The following is a 19,593-nucleotide window of genomic DNA, read 5'->3' as shown; positions in this document are numbered from 1 at the left end:
TCTAGAAGCTTGCGAGGGCCGGCGAGCACGACTGCTTGATACCGGAGACAAATTCCGCTTCTTCAGTATGGTGCGCGACCTCATGCTCTGGATGGAGGACGTTATACGCCTGATTGAGACTCAAGAGAAGCCCAGGTGTGTGTGTTTATGTGTTAACATGCAGAGTCTAAAAATGACTTTTTGCTTCACTTGCCGGTCGTGGATAAATTGAGAAAATGTATTACAGTGGCCATGAACCTGTATTTTGCATTTATTGCTAAATCCAGTTCCCTTACAAAAATCAAGAGTTATGGCAAATTTGAGGCAAACTTGACGCAAGTTCGCCACTGATTATTTCCACATGCAAATGAGCTTTGCAGCAAACTTGTCATAGTTGCCACAGGTTTGCTGCAGGTTCACCACGACCTGTGAAGGGTTGCAAAGTTCTGGCAAACGTGTGGCAAATCACAAGCTCATTTGCATGTGAAAATAATAAGTGGCGAACTTGCTGCAAGTTTATGGCTAGATTGCAGCAAGTTTGCCAGAACTCTAGATTGTTTTATAAAGTTTTTATTTTAGTGCTTGGCTCATGCTACTCTCCACGATCCACACACAACTTACCAAGTGCCCACTAATCACAACTACAAGGAGGTTACCCCATGTGACTCTACCCTCCCTAGCAACCGGGCCAATTTGGTTGCTTAAGAGACCTGACTGGAGTCACTCAGCACACCCTGGATTCGAACACATGACTCCAGGGCTGGCATTCAGCGTCAATACTCGCTGAGCTACCCAGGCCCCATTGTATATACTTTTAAGTACAAGATATCTGAAAAATGTGAATAGAAGATTGTTAAATCTGGAAAAAAAAATCTTATTTTTTGGGTCTGGGGTAGGGCTTGTCTCAGCCTGGTCTCATGAACATTACTTGACCGTGGCAAAAAACCTGATGTGCCTTATTACAGGATCTGCTGCAGTTTCCCAGTGAAATATCCAGCAGGGGGCGCCAAAAGCAAGTGAAATGGTGTCATAATCAGACATTTTTAATCTAAACCTGACCTATAGTGATCTAAAATCAAATGAGAGGTGAACAAAACAGACATCCTTACCCTTAGCCAACACCTAAACATAACCGATAGTGTCCAAAAATAAAATGCGAAATGAAAAGCACATTTTCTGAAATAACCCCGTCAATTCGTAATGCTTCTGCAATGACACTCTCGTTTCACATGTCAGCTTGAGTGCTTTACTGATCTTGATCCGCAAACTTCTGCATCCAAAGTCCAACGCTCTATCAGGCGAGTTACCACGGAAGCTAATGACATTGCTATAATATGTGCGTGCAATATTTAATTGATAGATTGGTATTAGCATGGAGGTTTTAATCTGTTATTGGAACTGCTTGGTTTCAGGGATGTGTCCTCTGTGGAACTCCTCATGAACAATCACCAGGGTATCAAAGCTGAAATTGATGCCCGTAATGACAGTTTCACCGCCTGCATTGAGCTGGGTAAATCTCTCCTGGCACGGAAGCACTACGCATCGGAGGAGGTGGGTGCCAAACAAACCTAAGTAGTGTGTAAAATCAGAATGTTCAAGAATTACAGTACCTCTCGTAAGTAAGATGGCAGTACATTGTGGCTGGACATCATCGATATTGCAAAAAATATATACTCTATTTAGATATATATTAATATTTATGTATTTGCTCTGAAATGACTTAAAGAATAGTTCACGCAAAAATCAAAATTCTCTCATCCTTTCCTCATGCCATCCCAGATGTGTATGACTGACTGACTTTTGCTGAACACTAACAAAGATGTTTAGAAGAATATTTCATCTCTGAAGGTCCATACAATGCAAGTGAACAGTGACCAGAACTTTGAAGCTCCAAAAACATACATGCAGCATAAACGTAATCCATATGACTCCAGTGGTTTAATCTATGTCTTCAGAAGAGATATGATAGGTGTGGGTGAGAAACCGATCAAAAGTCCTTTTTATCTATAAATCTCCACTTTTAGTTTCACATTCTTCTTCTTGTGTTTTGAGCAATTTGTATTCTTTGTGCATATCGCCACCTACTGGGCAGGAAGGAGAATTTCTAGTAAAAAAGGATTTAAATATTGATGTTTCTCACACACACCTATCAAATAATTTCTGATGGCATGGATTAAACCACTGGAGTCTTATGGATTACTTTTATGCTGCATGTATATAATTTTTGGAGCTTCAAAGTTCATGTCACATCACATTCAAGTGTTGTTTTTTTTAGCTTCAAAGTTTTGGCCACCATTCACAGCAAAAGAAAGAAAGATATACACATCTGGGATGGCATGAGGAAAGGATGAGAGAATTTTCATTTTTGCGTGAACTATCCCTTTAATGGATATTCACAATTTATCTTCATTTTATACTGGTCCCAAAACCATTGCCAATATATTGATGGATTGATGATCAAAGCATTTTAGGCACTTTTACATGGTGTCTCACTCAACTCATTTATTTGCTCTTCCCACAGATAAAAGAAAAGTTGCTGCAGTTGACAGACAAGAGGAAAGATATGATTGACAAGTGGGAGGACAGATGGGAGTGGCTTAGACTGAGTAAGTATGAGTGTTTGTTTCCATGACAACTGATCTGAGGCAATTAGTCAACCATCCATGGATTGAAGAAGCTGTTTTTTTTTTATGTCACTTGTTCTTTCTCTCCAGAAATGTTGCTCTGTTGTCAAAAACGGCTGTATAACGCTTGTGTTGCAGTATGAAGCCTCTGGAAGTAATTTTTCCAAGTTGATGTGTTCCAAAGCAGCTTACGAGTATTTTCATGTTTTTAATGCAGCGTACGTGAAGTTATTTGAGTTTGTTTGTGTCAGAGCATCACCTCCCATGGTGCTTATTAAACAGTTCTGATACACTTATTTCTGTATTCTTCATGGGAAGTTGAAAAAGGATGTGGGCAGCTTTTACATTAATTTCACTGACACTAACTTCCTCTTTTGTGCCTTACGTATGTGTAGTTTTGGAAGTGCACCAGTTCGGGCGTGATGCGGGGGTGGCAGAGGCGTGGTTGTTGGGACAGGAGCCATACCTGTCGAGCAGAGAGATGGGACAGAGCGTAGACGAGGTGGAGAAACTGATCAAACGACACGAAGCGTTCGAGAAATCAGCCGCGACCTGGGAAGAACGCTTCTCGGCGCTTGAGCGACTAACTACGGTAAGAGAGAGACAAGAAATTTGGATTTGTACTCATCCTCATTCACTGGCCCCACCACAAAAACATGATGTTTTATTTTTATGTTTTGGGAAGAAGAATAAAACATTTATCTATGTAATCTATTTCATTGTGTTTTACCTCAACTTCGGGCACTTTCATGACTCAGAGGTTGTTTTTTAAATAACCAATTATATTTGAATATTTTAGCTTTTGTTATATGAAGGTCTTATTAACATTGACTTGAAAGCTTCTTTTTTTTAGGCCTTCATCATTTATTCTTGTATACTTTTCAAATGTGTTTTAAGTGTATATTTGACCGTTTTAGTCTTGACCCAGACCCAGACTTTCAGTAATAAATATGAAAATCCATTATAAAAATACAAATTATTGGAAGTTTAAAACTCAGATCATCTAAGCAAGAGTGAAATAAAGATAAACCATTTCAATATTTATTATGTGAAAAATTATTTTTATACATTTTTCATAAATTTCAACTGTCCCACATCAAACAATTTTGCCCCTAATTAAATTTTGTCAAATGTTAGTGTACTTGTTAACCAAGTGGACAAAAGTGTCAGTGAAGAGCATGCTTGAGATGACACAAAGCAAAGAAAAGTCAAAGGAAATATCACTTGTGAGCAGAAGATTTTTAGTGGCCATAATTTATAGCTATAATTTTTCAGACAATTCTAAATTATAATATAATTGTGTGGATTTAGAATGCATACAATTTTAGCTAAGAAATTCACCTTAGCAAAATAAAGGAGTTGGATATTTTATTTAAAAAAAAAATTAAACATTTAAAAAAATACATTTCAAAATTTTTCAAACATTTCTACATTTCAATTAGTGTCATTTCCAGTACAGAATTCTATTAAACACAATACAGAATCTGAGATGTGTTGAAATTACATTATTTTAAATTTAAAAAAAATTAATTAAAAAAATATGTATATTTTTTTATGATTTTGGAATTTTCATGACAAAAATTTTGAAAATAGAGAAAATATATTTATTTAGTAGAACAAATTATAATATATACAATGTTCAAAATTATATATATACTGTGTGTTTCTTTTTTTTTATTATTTTTTTTTTGTCAATAATAGCTGGAAAATATGCAGTCCTATATTTATTTAAAATAAAGGACAGTTATAAATTCATAAACACACTTTTACTTGAAAATAATAACATACAGGGAATTTGTTTATAATTTTCGATCGATTCTGTCTGATCTAGACTATCACAAATCATTCTGGCAATTTCAGCTGAATTCACCAAAACAGTATTCAGTGCACAAAGAAAACCAAATGTTAATGTGTGCAAGGCATTAAAACACATTTACATGATCAACAAATCACACCCGCCCTTATTGTCATATGTAGGAGTTTATGAAAATAACGAGAAGTTTGTATGTGTCAGAAACATCTGTGACTCACAATGAGATCCGTGTTTGATGAACTTCTCCGATGCTTCTGTTAGTTGGAGTTATTGGAAGTGAGAAGACAGCAAGAGGAGGAAGAGAGGAAGAGGAAGCTGCTGGAGCCGGAGCCCGTGCAGGACGCAGACGCACAGCTGAGGTAACCGCTCAACACTGCCGTTACAGCTCAAAACACTGTACGAGTATACAGATGCATTACTACTTTTGAAGGTAATCTGTTTAAATCTATACTTGCATTGTCTGATTGAATGCTACGTTTAGCACTGTGGTTATGATTGGTTATATATATATATATATATAGGCATCTGATTTCTAGTCATTCTAATATTTTATGCTCAGATGATTTTATCTTGTTTTAAGGATGTTTAGTTATTTATATTTATTTATATCAGCCTTATATCTATTTATTATATACATTTTGTACATACAGAATTTGCTGAATTTCAATGAACACTTTTTAGACATTATTCATCGACAAGACATTCAGACACAAGAGAAATCTAATAATCTCACACTAATTACCTCAAAAGGGCTCAATATCAATCGATCAGTTCTGCAGATAACTGGAATCAAGTTTTGTCATGTTTGTATATGTATTTAAAGGTTTGGGGGTGTGATTTAAGCTGTTGTACGTCCTCATTGACTGTTCACAGGGAAGGAGAGCAAGTCGCCCAGAACGGACTTCCATCAGACCAGGAATCCCCACGGGTTAGTTACCGCTCCTGTACCTACCCACAATACACTAGCAGTCATCAAACACCAGGAACTACTGGCCAGGGACGCTAAAAGTTCCCACAATGCTTTCTCATGATGTTCAATCAATGTACTTTTCAAAGACAATAATGTGTCTGAATAATGAGGTGTGCCGTATGAACATGATGTGCCTTTTAATAATAGTTCAAATAATTTCGGCTCGTCCTGTCGTTTGTAAAAACAAGCTTACTATAATCTACAGTAATGCGCTTTAATGGAAGTCTACGGGGCAAGTATACCAGCGGGGTTAACAGCAAAAATATGCACCTGATATTCTCCTAAAAGCACTTGATTTATGTGTTCTGTACAAAAAAATTTTTTATTTGAGCTGTAAAGGTTCGATTGTTCTTTTAGCAGAGGGACTACTTTTCAAGGTACAGTTATGTACCCAAAGTAATTCCGGTCAGTGGAAGTTTCCCATTTGTACTGGCTTACTACAGGAGTTGAAATATTGGCATAACTTTACTCAGACAGGATTAGTAATCATCTGTCACGCTAGTCACATGTTAACATGTATAATGCAACAGCATGTGTATGATGAATCCCCGTGCTGTATCATGCCCCATAGACTTCCATTGTGCATTACTGTAAATGTGATTTGTCTTCGTCTTCACAAATTCAAGGACGAGTCAGTTTAGCACAGAATTATTCTCTGTGGTAATTGTCAGCATGCATTTACTTGTATTGAAACCAGAATATTCCTTTAAGGTAAGGCAAATAGATGCAAAACATCTGCCATTTTTTTTATAGTTTTTTCTTAGTTTTTCTTTCATTTGTTTTGTTTGTGATGTGAGCTTGTGAATCTGAAACATGTTTGTGTTGAGAGAAAAAAAAAAAGTCCAATAGAATCTAAAAGATTTGGGTAAGAGTTCGTTTTTTGGTTTGAGTGATTTGCCCTAAATTTATCAAATGATCAAATTATCTTGTAACTCTTTTATCGGTGTGGACACTTCCTTTGCAAAATACTGTACACTAACAATAAATGAAACCTTTTCATTCTCTTCAGTTTATAAGTTCTGTGTATATGTGACATTTTTCTTTTTTGTCTATATCCTCTTGTGATATGATCATCTGTGCTTCTGTATTTTAAGTTTAGTGTTCTTTGTTGAGGAAATAGTTCATCCAAATGTCATCATTCACCCACACTTGTGTAGCATAAAAGGAGACATTTAGCAGAATGCCCAAGCTTCTCCTTTCCATACATTGAAAACATATAGTGACCAGGGACTATGAAGTTCCAAAAACGAAAACTTCATAAAAGTACCATAAAGCTGTTATAAAATTAGTCCATTCTGCATGTGCACTCATTTTATTCAAAATATACAAAAACATTCATTTTGACTTATACTTTGCACTTCTTGCTCACATCTAAATGCATTTCTTGATTAGATGGCAGCTTACAGTGGCTGTTTCTAAGAATTTTCAAGGTTTCACCAAAGATTTCAGTGTTCAAGAGAAATGGTGGATTTAAAGAGATTTTGTTTGAGTTTCCATTAAAGTGGTTTTAGCGGAGCAGGACGCCATAGTCCCGATTGGGCCGTCAGACTGGTGTTGTGGTACAGTAACAGTTCTGGAGTGAATTCTGTGTGATATAAGCATGATATTTCTTTGAATCAGTTCAGGAAAATCAGTTCATGAGAAAATGAACTGATTTATTAAGACACGGCTGATTTTTCCTGACGTATGCCATGGCTGTCGATAGTTTTCCATCTTGCATGACTTTTTTATTTTGCTTTTTAAGTCAACATGAAATATTAATTGTGTTTGTGGAAAGTAGGTGTTCCATGTCATGCAAATTTGCTAAAACAATCCCTGAATAGCTATTTTATTTGTTACCATTAACCAATAGTGGTGAAGTATTCAGCAGCGTGATTCTTTCGCTGCGTTTTCAGAGTAAATGTTTGGTTTGACTCAAAAGTTGAGACTCACGCAATTTGTTTGTCGTTGAATAATGTCTTTATATATATATATATGTTCTTTATGTCTTTTACATTCATTTGTTGTTCAGAAATGCACATTTAATTCTAATCACACACTGCACAGATGAGATAAAGCCATTTGAGTACTCGTTTATATGCGCTCTTTTACAGGCGCTCTTTTACAGAACTGCCGGTTTTCTTAAAGAGACAGTACAATTTTTTTAGGATGTGCTCAATAAATCAATGTAAGCACTTGTAAATAGTAACAACTGTGCATGTAAACAATAATTATAGCAAAATAAAATATATGCAATATATTATCATATTTATTGACAAAATATATGGATTTGTTCATTTTTAAAAATTTGACCAAAATGATGTAAAATATACATCATTTTGAATTATATTCTAATATAATTAGTGAAATGTTCTGTATATTTTCATATGTACCTAGTTAGAAGATGCCCTGTATAATTAACAGCATTAGCATTGAGAGAATTTCATTTAAATGTACGTAAAATGGACATTTTAACTGAAAATACCCTAATGAATCAATATCGAATCAGAATCTAATTGAATTGAGAGCTTGTGAATCGGAATCGGGAAATCTGTATCAATTCCCAGAGCTTCGGAAAAGAAACGTAGTTTTGTGATGCAGATGAAAGATTAGAAAGCCAAATATATTTTCGTTTGGAATAACATGCACCGATGAATCCATCACAATTTCTCAATTTTGATTTCATGTTGACTTTAAAATGAAATTTCAGTTTTTTCCTCCCTTTTCTTTGCTTTTTCATTCACTTTATAATTTCATTTAATCTCTTAGTGTCTAGTTCATTGGCCCTGAATCAACTCAATGAGATGATTTTGCTCCTAACGTATTCTGAAACAGTTCTTTCAGAATTATTGCGTGTTTTTGTGTGATTTCCATGACTTCTGTGTGGCAGACTGTTAAAACCTGACAGTAATTATGGTAAATTAGTTCTCGTCACGAGCGTAACACATGCTTGTGTTCTCAGGATGTAGTTGAGGGAGAGATGAACGGGGTGGCCGAGAGAAGCTCAAAAGAACCGAGTCCGATCCCGTCTCCGACTGCGGACAGACGTGGAAAAGGCAGCCAGTCTGCCACACTGCCAGCTAAAGGTCAAGAGTTGCCGTCTGCGCAGCTGGAGGGATTCCTACATCGCAAACACGAGTGGGAGGGCCACAACAAGAAAGCATCCAGCAGGTGCTGATCATATTTTGTGGCAAAGCTGAATCTAAACATTAAGACATAACATTTGAAATTGATCCATCAGAGAATTCTGAGGTCATCATGGAAATTCCTGCTGGTTTATTATGGAGCATCTGGAGCTGTTTTTCCTCTCGAATGGAGTCTAGATACTCCTGTATAAATCTAGCAGACCGGCTTTTGTTTGTTATGATGAACATCTCACAAGACTAGAATCTCAGTCTAATGAATTGTTCTTTTGGCATCTGTCCTCACAGATCCTGGCATAACGTGTACTGTGTGATCAATAATCACGAGATGGGCTTCTACAAAGACAATAAGAACGCCGGGCAGGGCATCCCGTACCACAACGAGATCCCCATCAGCCTGAAAGATGCCATCTGTGAGGTTGCCATCGACTACAAGAAGAAAAAGCATGTTTTCAAACTCAGGTGAGGAGGAGACTAGAGACATCGCATTGGTTATTCACCCCTAAATCAATATCGAAATCATTTCCTCAGAGGTTTTCTGTTCTGACAGAACGTGTTGTTCCTCTTTACAGAGTTACTGATGGAAACGAGTATCTGTTCCAAGCCAAAGATGATGTAAGTCTCCTTTTATCATAAGTTTTATATTTATTTTCCCTTTTGCACCCATTGTTTAGCCTTGTTTAACCCCCTGGTGGAAATTGTACTAAATGCAACTTACAAGCCAGCCAATTATTTAAAATGCATCCTAGCGTTTATTGTGTTATGATATCTCACATATTATTTACAGCCACTTTTGTAGTTTTGTTGATTTGATTGTGTAATTAACAGCCGTAATTGTTCTAATTGAGAATTTGGTATTGATTAACATAAAGTGTTTGACATCAATGGGCAACACATGATGGGTTTTCATATTGTTAGAAAAAAAACATGCCCTCAAAATGGTAGAATAAATTACAAGTGCCAATTTTTGCCCCTTAAATTAAAAAAGGTGAATTTCTGACACTGTATCCCCATGCAAACACAGAACGTTTGCCAAACGTTAGCATATGGTTCCAGATTGGTTCTTTTTTTGGGAACCAATTTCTAACGTACTCTGCAGGTTCTACTATTTATAACCATAAACTAACGTTTCCAGAATGTTGCAGGGAGGGTTTTGTGTGACAACCTAAAAAGAGCTTATTCAGAATGTTCTCTAATGGTTATTTTTAGGGGATTTTTTTAACCATAAACTAACGTTCCTAGAATGTTGCAGGGACGTTTATGTGTTGCAACCTCAAAAGAACTTGTACAGAAAATCCTCTAATAGTTATTTTTTAATTTTACTTTTATAACCATACAATAACATTCCCAGAACGTTATCTTGTGGATATTTATTGGGATTTTTTTTTTTATATATAGGCATGAACCAACTTTTTATTTTTAAATAGCCATAAACTTATGTTCTCAGAATGTTGCAAGGAAGTTTTTGTGACAACCTAAAATAACTTGCAGAATGTTCTTTAAAGGTAATTTCAGGATTTGTTTTTAGAACCATAAACAAACTTTCTCAGAACTTTGCAGGAAGGTTTATGCATGACAACCTAAAAATAACTTTTAGACAACATTCTCTAATGAGTCTTTTTTGGTTGGTTTGTATTTTATAGTCATAAACTAACTTTGAATGCACCCAGAACGTTGCAGGAAGGTTTTTGTTTGACAACCTCAAAAGAACTTGTGTAAAACTCTAATGTTATAAGAATGTTATGTTTTGTTGTTGTTTTTAGGTTTAATTTATAACCATAATCTAATGTTCCCAGAATGTTGCAGGGAGGTTTTTGTGTGACTACCTTAAAATAACTAGTACAGAACGTTATCTAATGGTTATTTCTGTTTTATTTTATAGCCATTATCTAACATTCCCAGAACGTTGAAGATCATTTTTGTGTGACGAGCTAAAAAGAGCATATTCAGTTTTCTAATTGTTATTTCTATGGTTTATTTTATAACTATAATCTAACGTTACCACAACGTTTCAGAAAGGTTTTTTTTGACAACCTAAAAAGAACTTCGGTAAAACATTATCTGATGTTAATTTTTAGGTTTTATAAATATAAATTAATGTTCATAGAATGTTTCAGATAGGGTTAGTGATTTTGTTTAACAACCTGTTCTGTACAGCACAAAATAAGAGTATGTACTGTTAGGGGTATAACAGTTATGACCCGATCAGATATGGAGAAAGAAAACCACCAGGAGTCAGAAGTTCAATCAAAGAATCCAAAATTTACTGAAGAATAGTTTGCAGTGAAATTGGTAGAGCCAGCGGCAAAGTATCACGAGGAGATCGAAAGCTAACTCATACCTTACACAAAATTTTACATCAATTATACCATTTGCAAGGAGTACATTCTATTATTTCACTCCTGATTGGCTAACAGAGCATAAAGTCACAACATATAGATAGCTATAGCACATCAACATTAATCAGCGCAATTGTCATCCTGGCCCGAGATTTACATCTGAAGTGACCTCGCAGATGGTCTCGGGCGTCTTCGAGTCTGCCTGCTGTGTCTCCCTGGGTTCAAAACCTGGGTAGAAGGTCAATACGCACACACGAAACACTGACGTGTTTCTCTGCGCACAAGGGAACCAGAGCACACATTTATCAGGTCATTTTAACCAAAACAGTGAGATAAGAAATATTCACCCCTCAGGCAAAGGAGAGGAAAGAAATAATAAGAGAAAATTTACACTTCTACTTATTCAAGTGCTATCACATAGGATTTTAAATCATATAATTAGTCATGGACAGGTAAAAATCAACCACAGAATACATCTGGAACATATGTTTAACATTCTCCCTGGTGTCTCATCTCAAGCTTATTCCCAAGACGACCTTCAAGTCAGCCTCCGTGCAGAACAGAGAGAGAGGCTTCAAGGAATGTGCATGAAATCAAAAATTAACTCTTAACACACATATGATTCAGCGTATATTTCAGTTATGCATAAGAAAAATAAAATTGATTATGTGATCATGCATATAGTTAATTCATCACTTTATTAAGGAAGTTAAGCAACAGAATATAGATAGATATTGATATAAAAGGATATATATATGTATTGATATATCTGAAGAGACAAGGGATTTCGACCCTCACCCTTCAGTACGCCTGCGTAATAAACACAATTCATGCAATATTAACAGTATACACAATGTACAATGTACAATCTAAAGATGTATTTTACATTTATCTAGGGGCTATAACAGTTAAATCTCATAAAAGTAAAACAACTTTGTCTTACAATTTTCACAGGAGGAGATGAACACATGGATTCAGGCCATTCAGAACGCCGGCAGCGTCACTTCATCCTTAGAGAAATCAGAAATCACGCCTAGCAACCAGAGCACTCCCGCCTCCAGCCGCGCCCACACGCTGCCGGCAACCGTCACCCTGACGACCGAGTCCAGCCCTGGCAAACGTGAGAAAGATAAGGAGAAAGACAAAGAGAAACGCTTCAGTCTCTTCAGCAAAAAGAAGCAGTAGACGCCAGATCCCGCGGCAACAGAAAACATTCGATTCGCTCATTTCCCCCTTTGTTTCTTTTCACGTTGTCATTTTGTTTGTGTCTGCCCACCTCCAGTGATATCCCAGCATGCAAAGCTCATGAAGACGCCACTCTCTGTGCCTGACACCCCGCGAATTGGGTTCCAAAGTTGTACAAAAACGCAAAAAATGTATCCATAAAAAAAGAGGTCGAGTGTGTCATGTTTCTGGAATTTTCCCGATTCGGATGTTCTAAGGACCAGATGTGGGGTTTTTTATGCTCTTATGCTTCTATTGTCGTTCATTTTGAAATGAATCTACCATACAATTCCTGAATATTGCTGTCTCTCATTTTTTTGTAATTGCGAGTTACTTTTGAGGGGTCTGGATATTTAAAAACAAATTTCCTCAATTTTGTGAGGCTGTCTTGAAGACGCAACGAATTTCATTCTTTTTGTTGTTCGGGAACAAGACAGAGATGCTTCGAAACAATTCCATTTTCCGTGTACGGAACAATAAAATTCCACGTTAGCGAACCATCGCAGAATTCCATTTGCTGAAATAGCTATGCCAAGTTTTGTCGAATTTGCCTTTTAGTGATTATAAGCTGATTAAAAAGATACTTGCTAATATGAAAGTAGATTAACGTTTGCTTGAAGGCATGGTAGTCTTGTATAATTTGATCAAAATGAAGGTGGGTCGTACCAAACGCTTTTACAAGCTGTAATAATGTTTGCTATATACAGAGGACTAGTAACCTGAATAATTTTACAAAATGTTTTTCCTTTTTGTTTCTCCTTATTTGTTTGTTAATTGTCATTTCTCTTGGGTTTTTATCATAATATATGTTTCGAATAATTCTAGTACAGAGTATAAAAATGTGATGTATTATAAACACTTTAAAGCATCAATGTTAAGTGAACAGTGCAACATTTACTGGTAAAAGGTAATGATGTTACTCCAACAAAAAAGTATAAAAAAACAAAACAAATACGGTTACTTGCTTGTGGGCTATAGCACTGAGCATTATCTTTTCTCTTTGTTTTCTCGTTTTGGCTTCATCCCGTTCCCTCCTGCTCTTTGATACATAGTGCGCATCCCTCCGTCACTGTATCTATTGTAATGAAAATTTCATCTTCTGCACAATCAAAAGCAACATAATAGGAATGAAATTGCAATGTTGGGCACCCTGAGCGCGTATAGAAGCCTCTGGCCCGACACGCACATGTATGAAACTGCACCTGTAGAACTTTAACCCCCCTTGCGCCCTGTTAAATATGTGCGTTGTCATTAAATGCTTAAAAACATTATGACTTTGTTTCGACTCATGTGTTGCATTGGTAGATCATGTGTTTGTGTATGTGAGTTGATGCAGGTTCAACTTACAAAATAAAAGTCTGTAAATGTACATTTATTCTTGGGCATGATTTAGGCTTAATCATGTGTAATATTATAAAAGGGGTATTAATCCAAAAATAAAAATGAAAAAGACGTTCCAAACCTGCATTCGGGATGTGCTGAGTGACTCCAGCCAGGTCTCCTGAGCAACCAAATTGGCCCAGTTGCTAGGGAGGGTAGAGTCACATGGGGTAACCTCCTCGTGGTCGCTATAATATGTGGTTCGCTCGCGGTGAGGCATGTGGTGAGTTGCACGTGGATGACGTGGAGATTAGCGTGAAGCCTCCACGCGCGTTATGTCTCTGCAGTAATGCGCTCAACAAGCCACGTGATAAGATGCGCGGATTGACGGTCTCAGACGAGGAGGCAACTGAGATTCGTCCTCCGCCACCTGGATTGAGGCGAGTCACTATGCCTCCACAGGGATAGAGCGCACAGGGAATTCCACATTTTTATTTTTTTTTTATCTGATTTTTGGTACAGTTTGACAAGCCTCTGAAAGATTAAGTGTGTTAATGTGTGTATGACATATTGATATATTTTTGTCTTGGTGGACTAGATCTGCAATGCTGCTTCTGCTGCAGCGCAAGTACGAAGACATGCTATGGCAAGAACATACACAGATATGCTGCATCAAGCGTGTAGTACAGGCTGCTGCACAATTAAACATACAGTGCATACAGTCCCCCAACAATGCAGGGAAGCTGCACAAAATGCTTAACACAAAACATAACCCCTCAACAAAGCAGATCTACCACCAAAGTGTGTGTACTGCTGCTGCTCTTAAGTATCATGTGCACCGAGTGTATGCTCGATAGATGTGCCTTGGCCAGCTTGGCCAAACGGCATAAAGCTAATAAACCAAATCTCTATGTGTGCCTGGGCCAGCTTGGCCAAATGGCTTAAATGGCTAGTAACTTGCCCCATGCGTACCTGGACCAAGAAATCCCAGAACTTATTTAACAAGTGACTTAGCCTATCTAACAAAGATAGTGCTGAGTGCCAGACCTGATTTTGCAAAGGCTTACCGTGTCAAAGACGCTTCTGTGTGTCATGGTCAAAAGCAGACCTTAACGTGCAAGCTGAACTTCAGTCATTTAGCGTATTTGTGTCTCATTTTGTTTCCCCGCAACCATTTATAGGTCACTACCCACCAGTTGAGAACCACTGCTGAAGTGGTTTGGGGGAAGACAACTAATAAGTTGTAAAGAAACAGGTCCACACACATGCACCATCTGGAAGCACCATATGTGTGCAAGTAGTTCATAAAGTGTAGCGTTCAGCAAAGGATCCATCACGCAACATCAGAGCACACATACAGTAAGCCAGCATGCCAGAACACTTGGAATCTGCAGAACATCCTTTCATATCACTTCAGCTGCATTTAATATATAAGTGATTATACACCAATCAGCCACAACATTATCTGGATGTTTTATTGTTTTTGGCACCATTCAGAGAAAATTGTAGAGACTGTTGTGTGTGAAAACCCCAGAAGATCAGCAGATCATCAGAACCAGCCCATCTGGCACCATCAATCACCCAGGAGCTTCAGTTAATGTTCACATCAACCATCAGAATGGGGAAAAATGAGATCTCAGTGATTTGGAGCATGGCATGATTGTTGGTGCCAGACAGGCTGGTTTGAGTATTTCTGGGATTTTCACACACAACCGTCTCTAGAATTTACTCAGAATGGTGCCAAAAACAAAAAAACATCCAGTGAGCGGCAATTCTGTGGACGGAAACACCTTGTTGATGAAAGAGGTCAACGGAGAATGGCCAGACTGGTTTAAACTGACAAAATCTACAGTAACTCAGATAACTGCTCTGTACAATTGTGGTGAGAAGAATATTATCTCATAATGCTATTCTGAGATCCAGGTTGGTGCTGTTTTGGCAACACGAGGGGGACCTACACAATATTAGGCAGGTGGTTTTAATATTTTGGCTGATCGGTGTATATATACTGTATATAAGTGATTTCTACATGTGTACCCAAGTTCAACAAGCTTGCATTTTTTAATTTAGCTGATCAAAAATATAGTGTTTTCTAGTATAGAAACTACTGTTACAAATTTGTATACAGAGCTTTGTATTTTATTGCTGTCAATGGTTTTATTTGATATATTTTGACATTGCTATTTACAATTGCATTGTAAATTTATGCTAAACAGAAATTATGACTTTTTATTATTATTATTAAGCATTAATATTTTACCTACAAGCAAAACTATGGGCATCTTGAATTAAATCATGGATGTTTTTTTCAGTATTTAAAGGAATAGCTCAATGAATATTCCATTTGTCCATACAATGAAAGTGAATGGTGACTGAGGCTAAAATTCTACCTGACATTTCCTTCTGTGTTCCACGACAGAAAGTCAAACATGTTTGGAATGACATGAGGGTGACTAAATGATGACTGTTTTTATTTTTGGGTGCATTATACCTTTAAATGTCGTGGATATGCACCATTAATTCCCTTTAAGGTCTTGACAGGTGCGCTGAGCTCTTAAATCACGTGAATCCATCTTAAGCAGCATCAGTCATCATAGGATTTCCTTCCGCTGGGGGATGCTGGGAATGCCCTTCCTCGTGTCCTCCCTGTGACCGTGGACATATCCATTCTCACTTCATGCGGTCTAATTCCACTCTTTTATCTGAGGCCTTAAACAGCTTTTTTGCATTTAGTCTACAGTACTGTATTACATTTGCAGCTAAGCAGAGGTGATGATTATTAACTCCAGAGAACAGCAGTTCAATTTAACCACTAGTAAAAAACGAAATCCTTTAAGAAAGCTGATGTATTTCTGAGGTTATCACAGAAACTCTTTGGATGTCCTCTTGAAAACACAGGCATGTGTGTATATATATGAACAAAAATTTACTGTGTGAAAAGATGTATTTATTAAATACTTAAAAAAAAAAAAAAAAAAAAAGGTATGTAGCCTATTCACATTATAACGTTATATATAAAGATATTTAAACATAAGCATGTATGGAGGTTACCTTAATACCTCCAGGAGGCATTAACAAAAAATATAAAAGTCTTCATCTAAATGTTCAGTTATCCATTTTGATTTGGATTCCTTTTGAACTGGTTCCAAATCATGAAAGAAATTCCATTAGCAATACGTTTTTTTTTTTTTTATTATTATTTTTTGTTATTACTAATATACATTTTAATATCTACGTTTTAATAACCTATACATCTTAATACAATATTTTACATCTACATATATGAAAACATAGTAATGTGGTATGTATATAATATTACTAGATATATTAATAAGAATATGTAAATGTAGTTTAATTTAATTTGTTTATATATATATATATATATATATATATATATATATATATATATATATATATATATATATATATATATATATATATTACTATTGATATTGTGTTTTCAATTTTAGCATAATACATATTTTACCATTTGTATACACACTGCACTGCTTTAATGTAATAAATAAATAAATGCTTAAACCAGTTTTTGCTCTCCGTCGAAAATATTCTTAATACCCTGTTTTTTAATATAATAATATTAACACTTATTAATATAATTATAATTTATAATTATAATATATATATATATATATATATATATATATATATATATATATATATATATATATATATATATATATTCCATATTTTTTAATATGCACCCAACACTTTTAATGTAAGAATTAAATATTAAGCCTCTGTGGGGATGTAGTAAGAGTATTATTGGCGGAAGACCCGTATGTTCAGCACGCTGGACAGCGCACTGCTGCTTACGCTTGGGATTTGTAGTCATTTCCCTCGCAGTTCTACGTACTCTGAGAAGTCATTGGAGACATGTAGAACTACAAATCCCGTCATGATGCTTCGCGCGACACCTCTTTCTCAGCTAGTCGGCATCTTCGGAAACGGGCCACAAGGCGTCGTAGTAACCGAGCCGAACGGGTTACTAGAAACCAGAAATCACATTCTCCAAGATATTACGCCAATAACGCAACTTAAAGCGCATTTAAACCGCTAGAGCTGCGCTGGTTTTGCGGTGGAGAGATTAATCCACCTCAGCCAGCTTCCGTGGCTCTGTTCCTCCGTTTAAAATTAGGATTTTTTGCATCCCGGACCCGGTTGCTGATGCTTAAGTGGTCGAACGGAGGAGTTTGCTTGAGTATCAGTGGGAACTGAAGAGCTTTGGGCGAAAGTTGAAGGTGGAGACGTATTTGGGGAAGGTCTGGTCATTTGTATGATGCAGGGTGGTCCACAATCGTCTGGATATTTAAATTCTGGAGCTTTTCTGACATTCTGGAGGCAAACACGCCGACTTTTGCCCTTTAGAGCAGCTTAATACCCCGGTGGCTTTGAGGTCTCCTTGGTGAAGACCGATCTCCAAAACCCTTCGAAGACGGTCATACCTCAATGTGTTCAAGGTTTCCAGCTATAGATGCATGCATGAGGCTGTTGTAGATTTATGTGGTCCAAGATCAGCTGGTAGTATCATTTGATCATGTTCATGCACAGATTTACCATGCTCTTTCCTGTCTTGTGTACTCTAAACCTTGATGCAATGGCTAGTAGGTGCAACCAGCTCTTCCATTATGAACATTTATGAGCATTCTTGACAATTCCATGCTTCTATTGACTGTATCATATGCTGCAGTGTAGTGTGTCTCCAAAAATCCAATTATTCCTCATCAATTTAGTCTGATTTCTTCATGACACCCATTTGTGTCCTCGCACGCCCTTACCTGTTCAGGTGACCCAGTGAACTGCTTGTATTTGCAGGTATGGTGCCCATGCTGCATGCATGAACTTCAAGAGGGCATTGGATGGTGGCAGTGCCAAAGGGTTAGTCTAGTGACTGTAAGGTTGTAGAATCCATCACCATTGTGTCCTTGTCTGAAGCACTTAACACTAGAGGGATTGTTCCACTAGAAAGTGTACTGTTAGTCAGCTAAATGACAAATTTGTGAATACTAGACCATTAGAGATCCTGAGAGCAAGACAGCATGGCAGATAAGACGGCTCCCCACTGTCAGCTGAGGCTGGAGTGGATTCATGGATACAGAGGACACCAGTGCAGGAATAATCTTTACTACACTGCTGGGAAGGAGATTGTGTATTTCGTGGCTGGAGTTGGAGTGGTTTACAACACCAGAGAACACACCCAGAAGTTTTACTTGGGACACAACGATGACATCATTAGGTAAGATTATCATTTTATTCTTTTGATCATTCATTCTTTCTAAGTACCAAAAAGTACAATGGAATTGTATTGAATTGAGATTTAAAAGAACAGGTATTCTGTGTAAAAGAAAGAAAGCTGCTTAAAATAGTTTTAGATGGAGTGTAGCATGTCACACCACAGTTAAAGTATTTCATGACAACAACCCATTTATTAAAATGCCATGGTAATGCCATGTTTTTAGTTTTACATGTACTATGGTATTGCCATAGTATTCTTTAAAGTATTTTGGAGTACCATGGTAATACCATATTTTCCTTGCATGTCCCAGCCTGAAACCATGTTTTTTTAGACATGTGCAGTGGTTATACCATGGTACTTTCTAAGTATCGTGGTAATACCATGTTTTTTGGGCATGCACCATGGTAATTCCATGGTATTTTTGAAGTATCTTAGAGTATCATAGTAATACCATGTTTCTGTACATGTACCGTGGTAATACCACAGTATTTTTAAAATATCTTAGAGTACCATGCTAATACCATGTTTTTTGGACATATACCTTGATAATACCCTATTTTATCGGACACGTACCATGGTAATACCATGGTATTCTTTGAAATATCTTGGAGTACCATGAAAATACGATGTTTTTGGACATGTACCATGGAAATAGGATTTTTTTGGACATATACTATGGTAATACCCTTGTTTTGGGACATGTACCATCCTTTAAAGTATCTTGGGGAGTATCATGTAATACCATGTTTTTTGAACATGTACTATGGTAATGCCATAGTTTTGGGACATGTAACATGGTATTCTTTAAAGTATCATGGTAATACCATGTTTTTTTGAACATGTACCGTGGTAGTACCATGTTATTGGGCTTATGCTGTACCATGGTAATGCCATCTAAAACCATCAAGGTACCACCAAAGTAATTTTTTGTAAGGGTAGTTTATTTGT

General features: G+C 36.8%; 2 protein-coding genes across 5 annotated transcripts in view; both read left to right on the top strand.

Annotated features, from left to right (window-relative positions):
• LOC127633045 (spectrin beta chain, non-erythrocytic 1) overlaps positions 1-13,342 on the top strand; it is a 106,385-nt gene extending 93,043 nt beyond the window's left edge. For all 3 annotated transcript variants that reach the window (XM_052111912.1, XM_052111913.1, XM_052111914.1), the window contains 10 exons: positions 1-135; positions 1,392-1,530; positions 2,501-2,585; positions 2,999-3,195; positions 4,678-4,775; positions 5,290-5,344; positions 8,328-8,536; positions 8,797-8,970; positions 9,081-9,123; positions 11,802-13,342. The exon at positions 1-135 is cut by the window's left edge and continues 110 nt beyond it. In XM_052111912.1, the coding sequence (XP_051967872.1) occupies positions 1-135; positions 1,392-1,530; positions 2,501-2,585; positions 2,999-3,195; positions 4,678-4,775; positions 5,290-5,344; positions 8,328-8,536; positions 8,797-8,970; positions 9,081-9,123; positions 11,802-12,032 (1,366 nt within the window). In that variant the 3' untranslated portion in view covers positions 12,033-13,342. The remainder of the gene's footprint in view (positions 136-1,391; positions 1,531-2,500; positions 2,586-2,998; positions 3,196-4,677; positions 4,776-5,289; positions 5,345-8,327; positions 8,537-8,796; positions 8,971-9,080; positions 9,124-11,801) is intronic.
• A 5,106-nt stretch (positions 13,343-18,448) lies between these two features.
• The window catches only part of eml6 (EMAP like 6), a 93,145-nt gene continuing 92,000 nt past the window's right edge, over positions 18,449-19,593 (top strand). For both annotated transcript variants that reach the window (XM_052111916.1, XM_052111915.1), the window contains exon 1: positions 18,449-18,645. In XM_052111916.1, coding sequence (XP_051967876.1) covers positions 18,449-18,645 — 197 coding nt within the window. The remainder of the gene's footprint in view (positions 18,646-19,593) is intronic.

Source organism: Xyrauchen texanus, chromosome 39, assembly GCF_025860055.1.
Source record: "Xyrauchen texanus isolate HMW12.3.18 chromosome 39, RBS_HiC_50CHRs, whole genome shotgun sequence".
Taxonomy (NCBI): Eukaryota; Metazoa; Chordata; class Actinopteri; order Cypriniformes; family Catostomidae; genus Xyrauchen; species Xyrauchen texanus.
The sequence above is the reverse complement of the archived record's forward strand: the minus strand, read 5'-3'. Positions and strand labels throughout refer to the sequence as shown.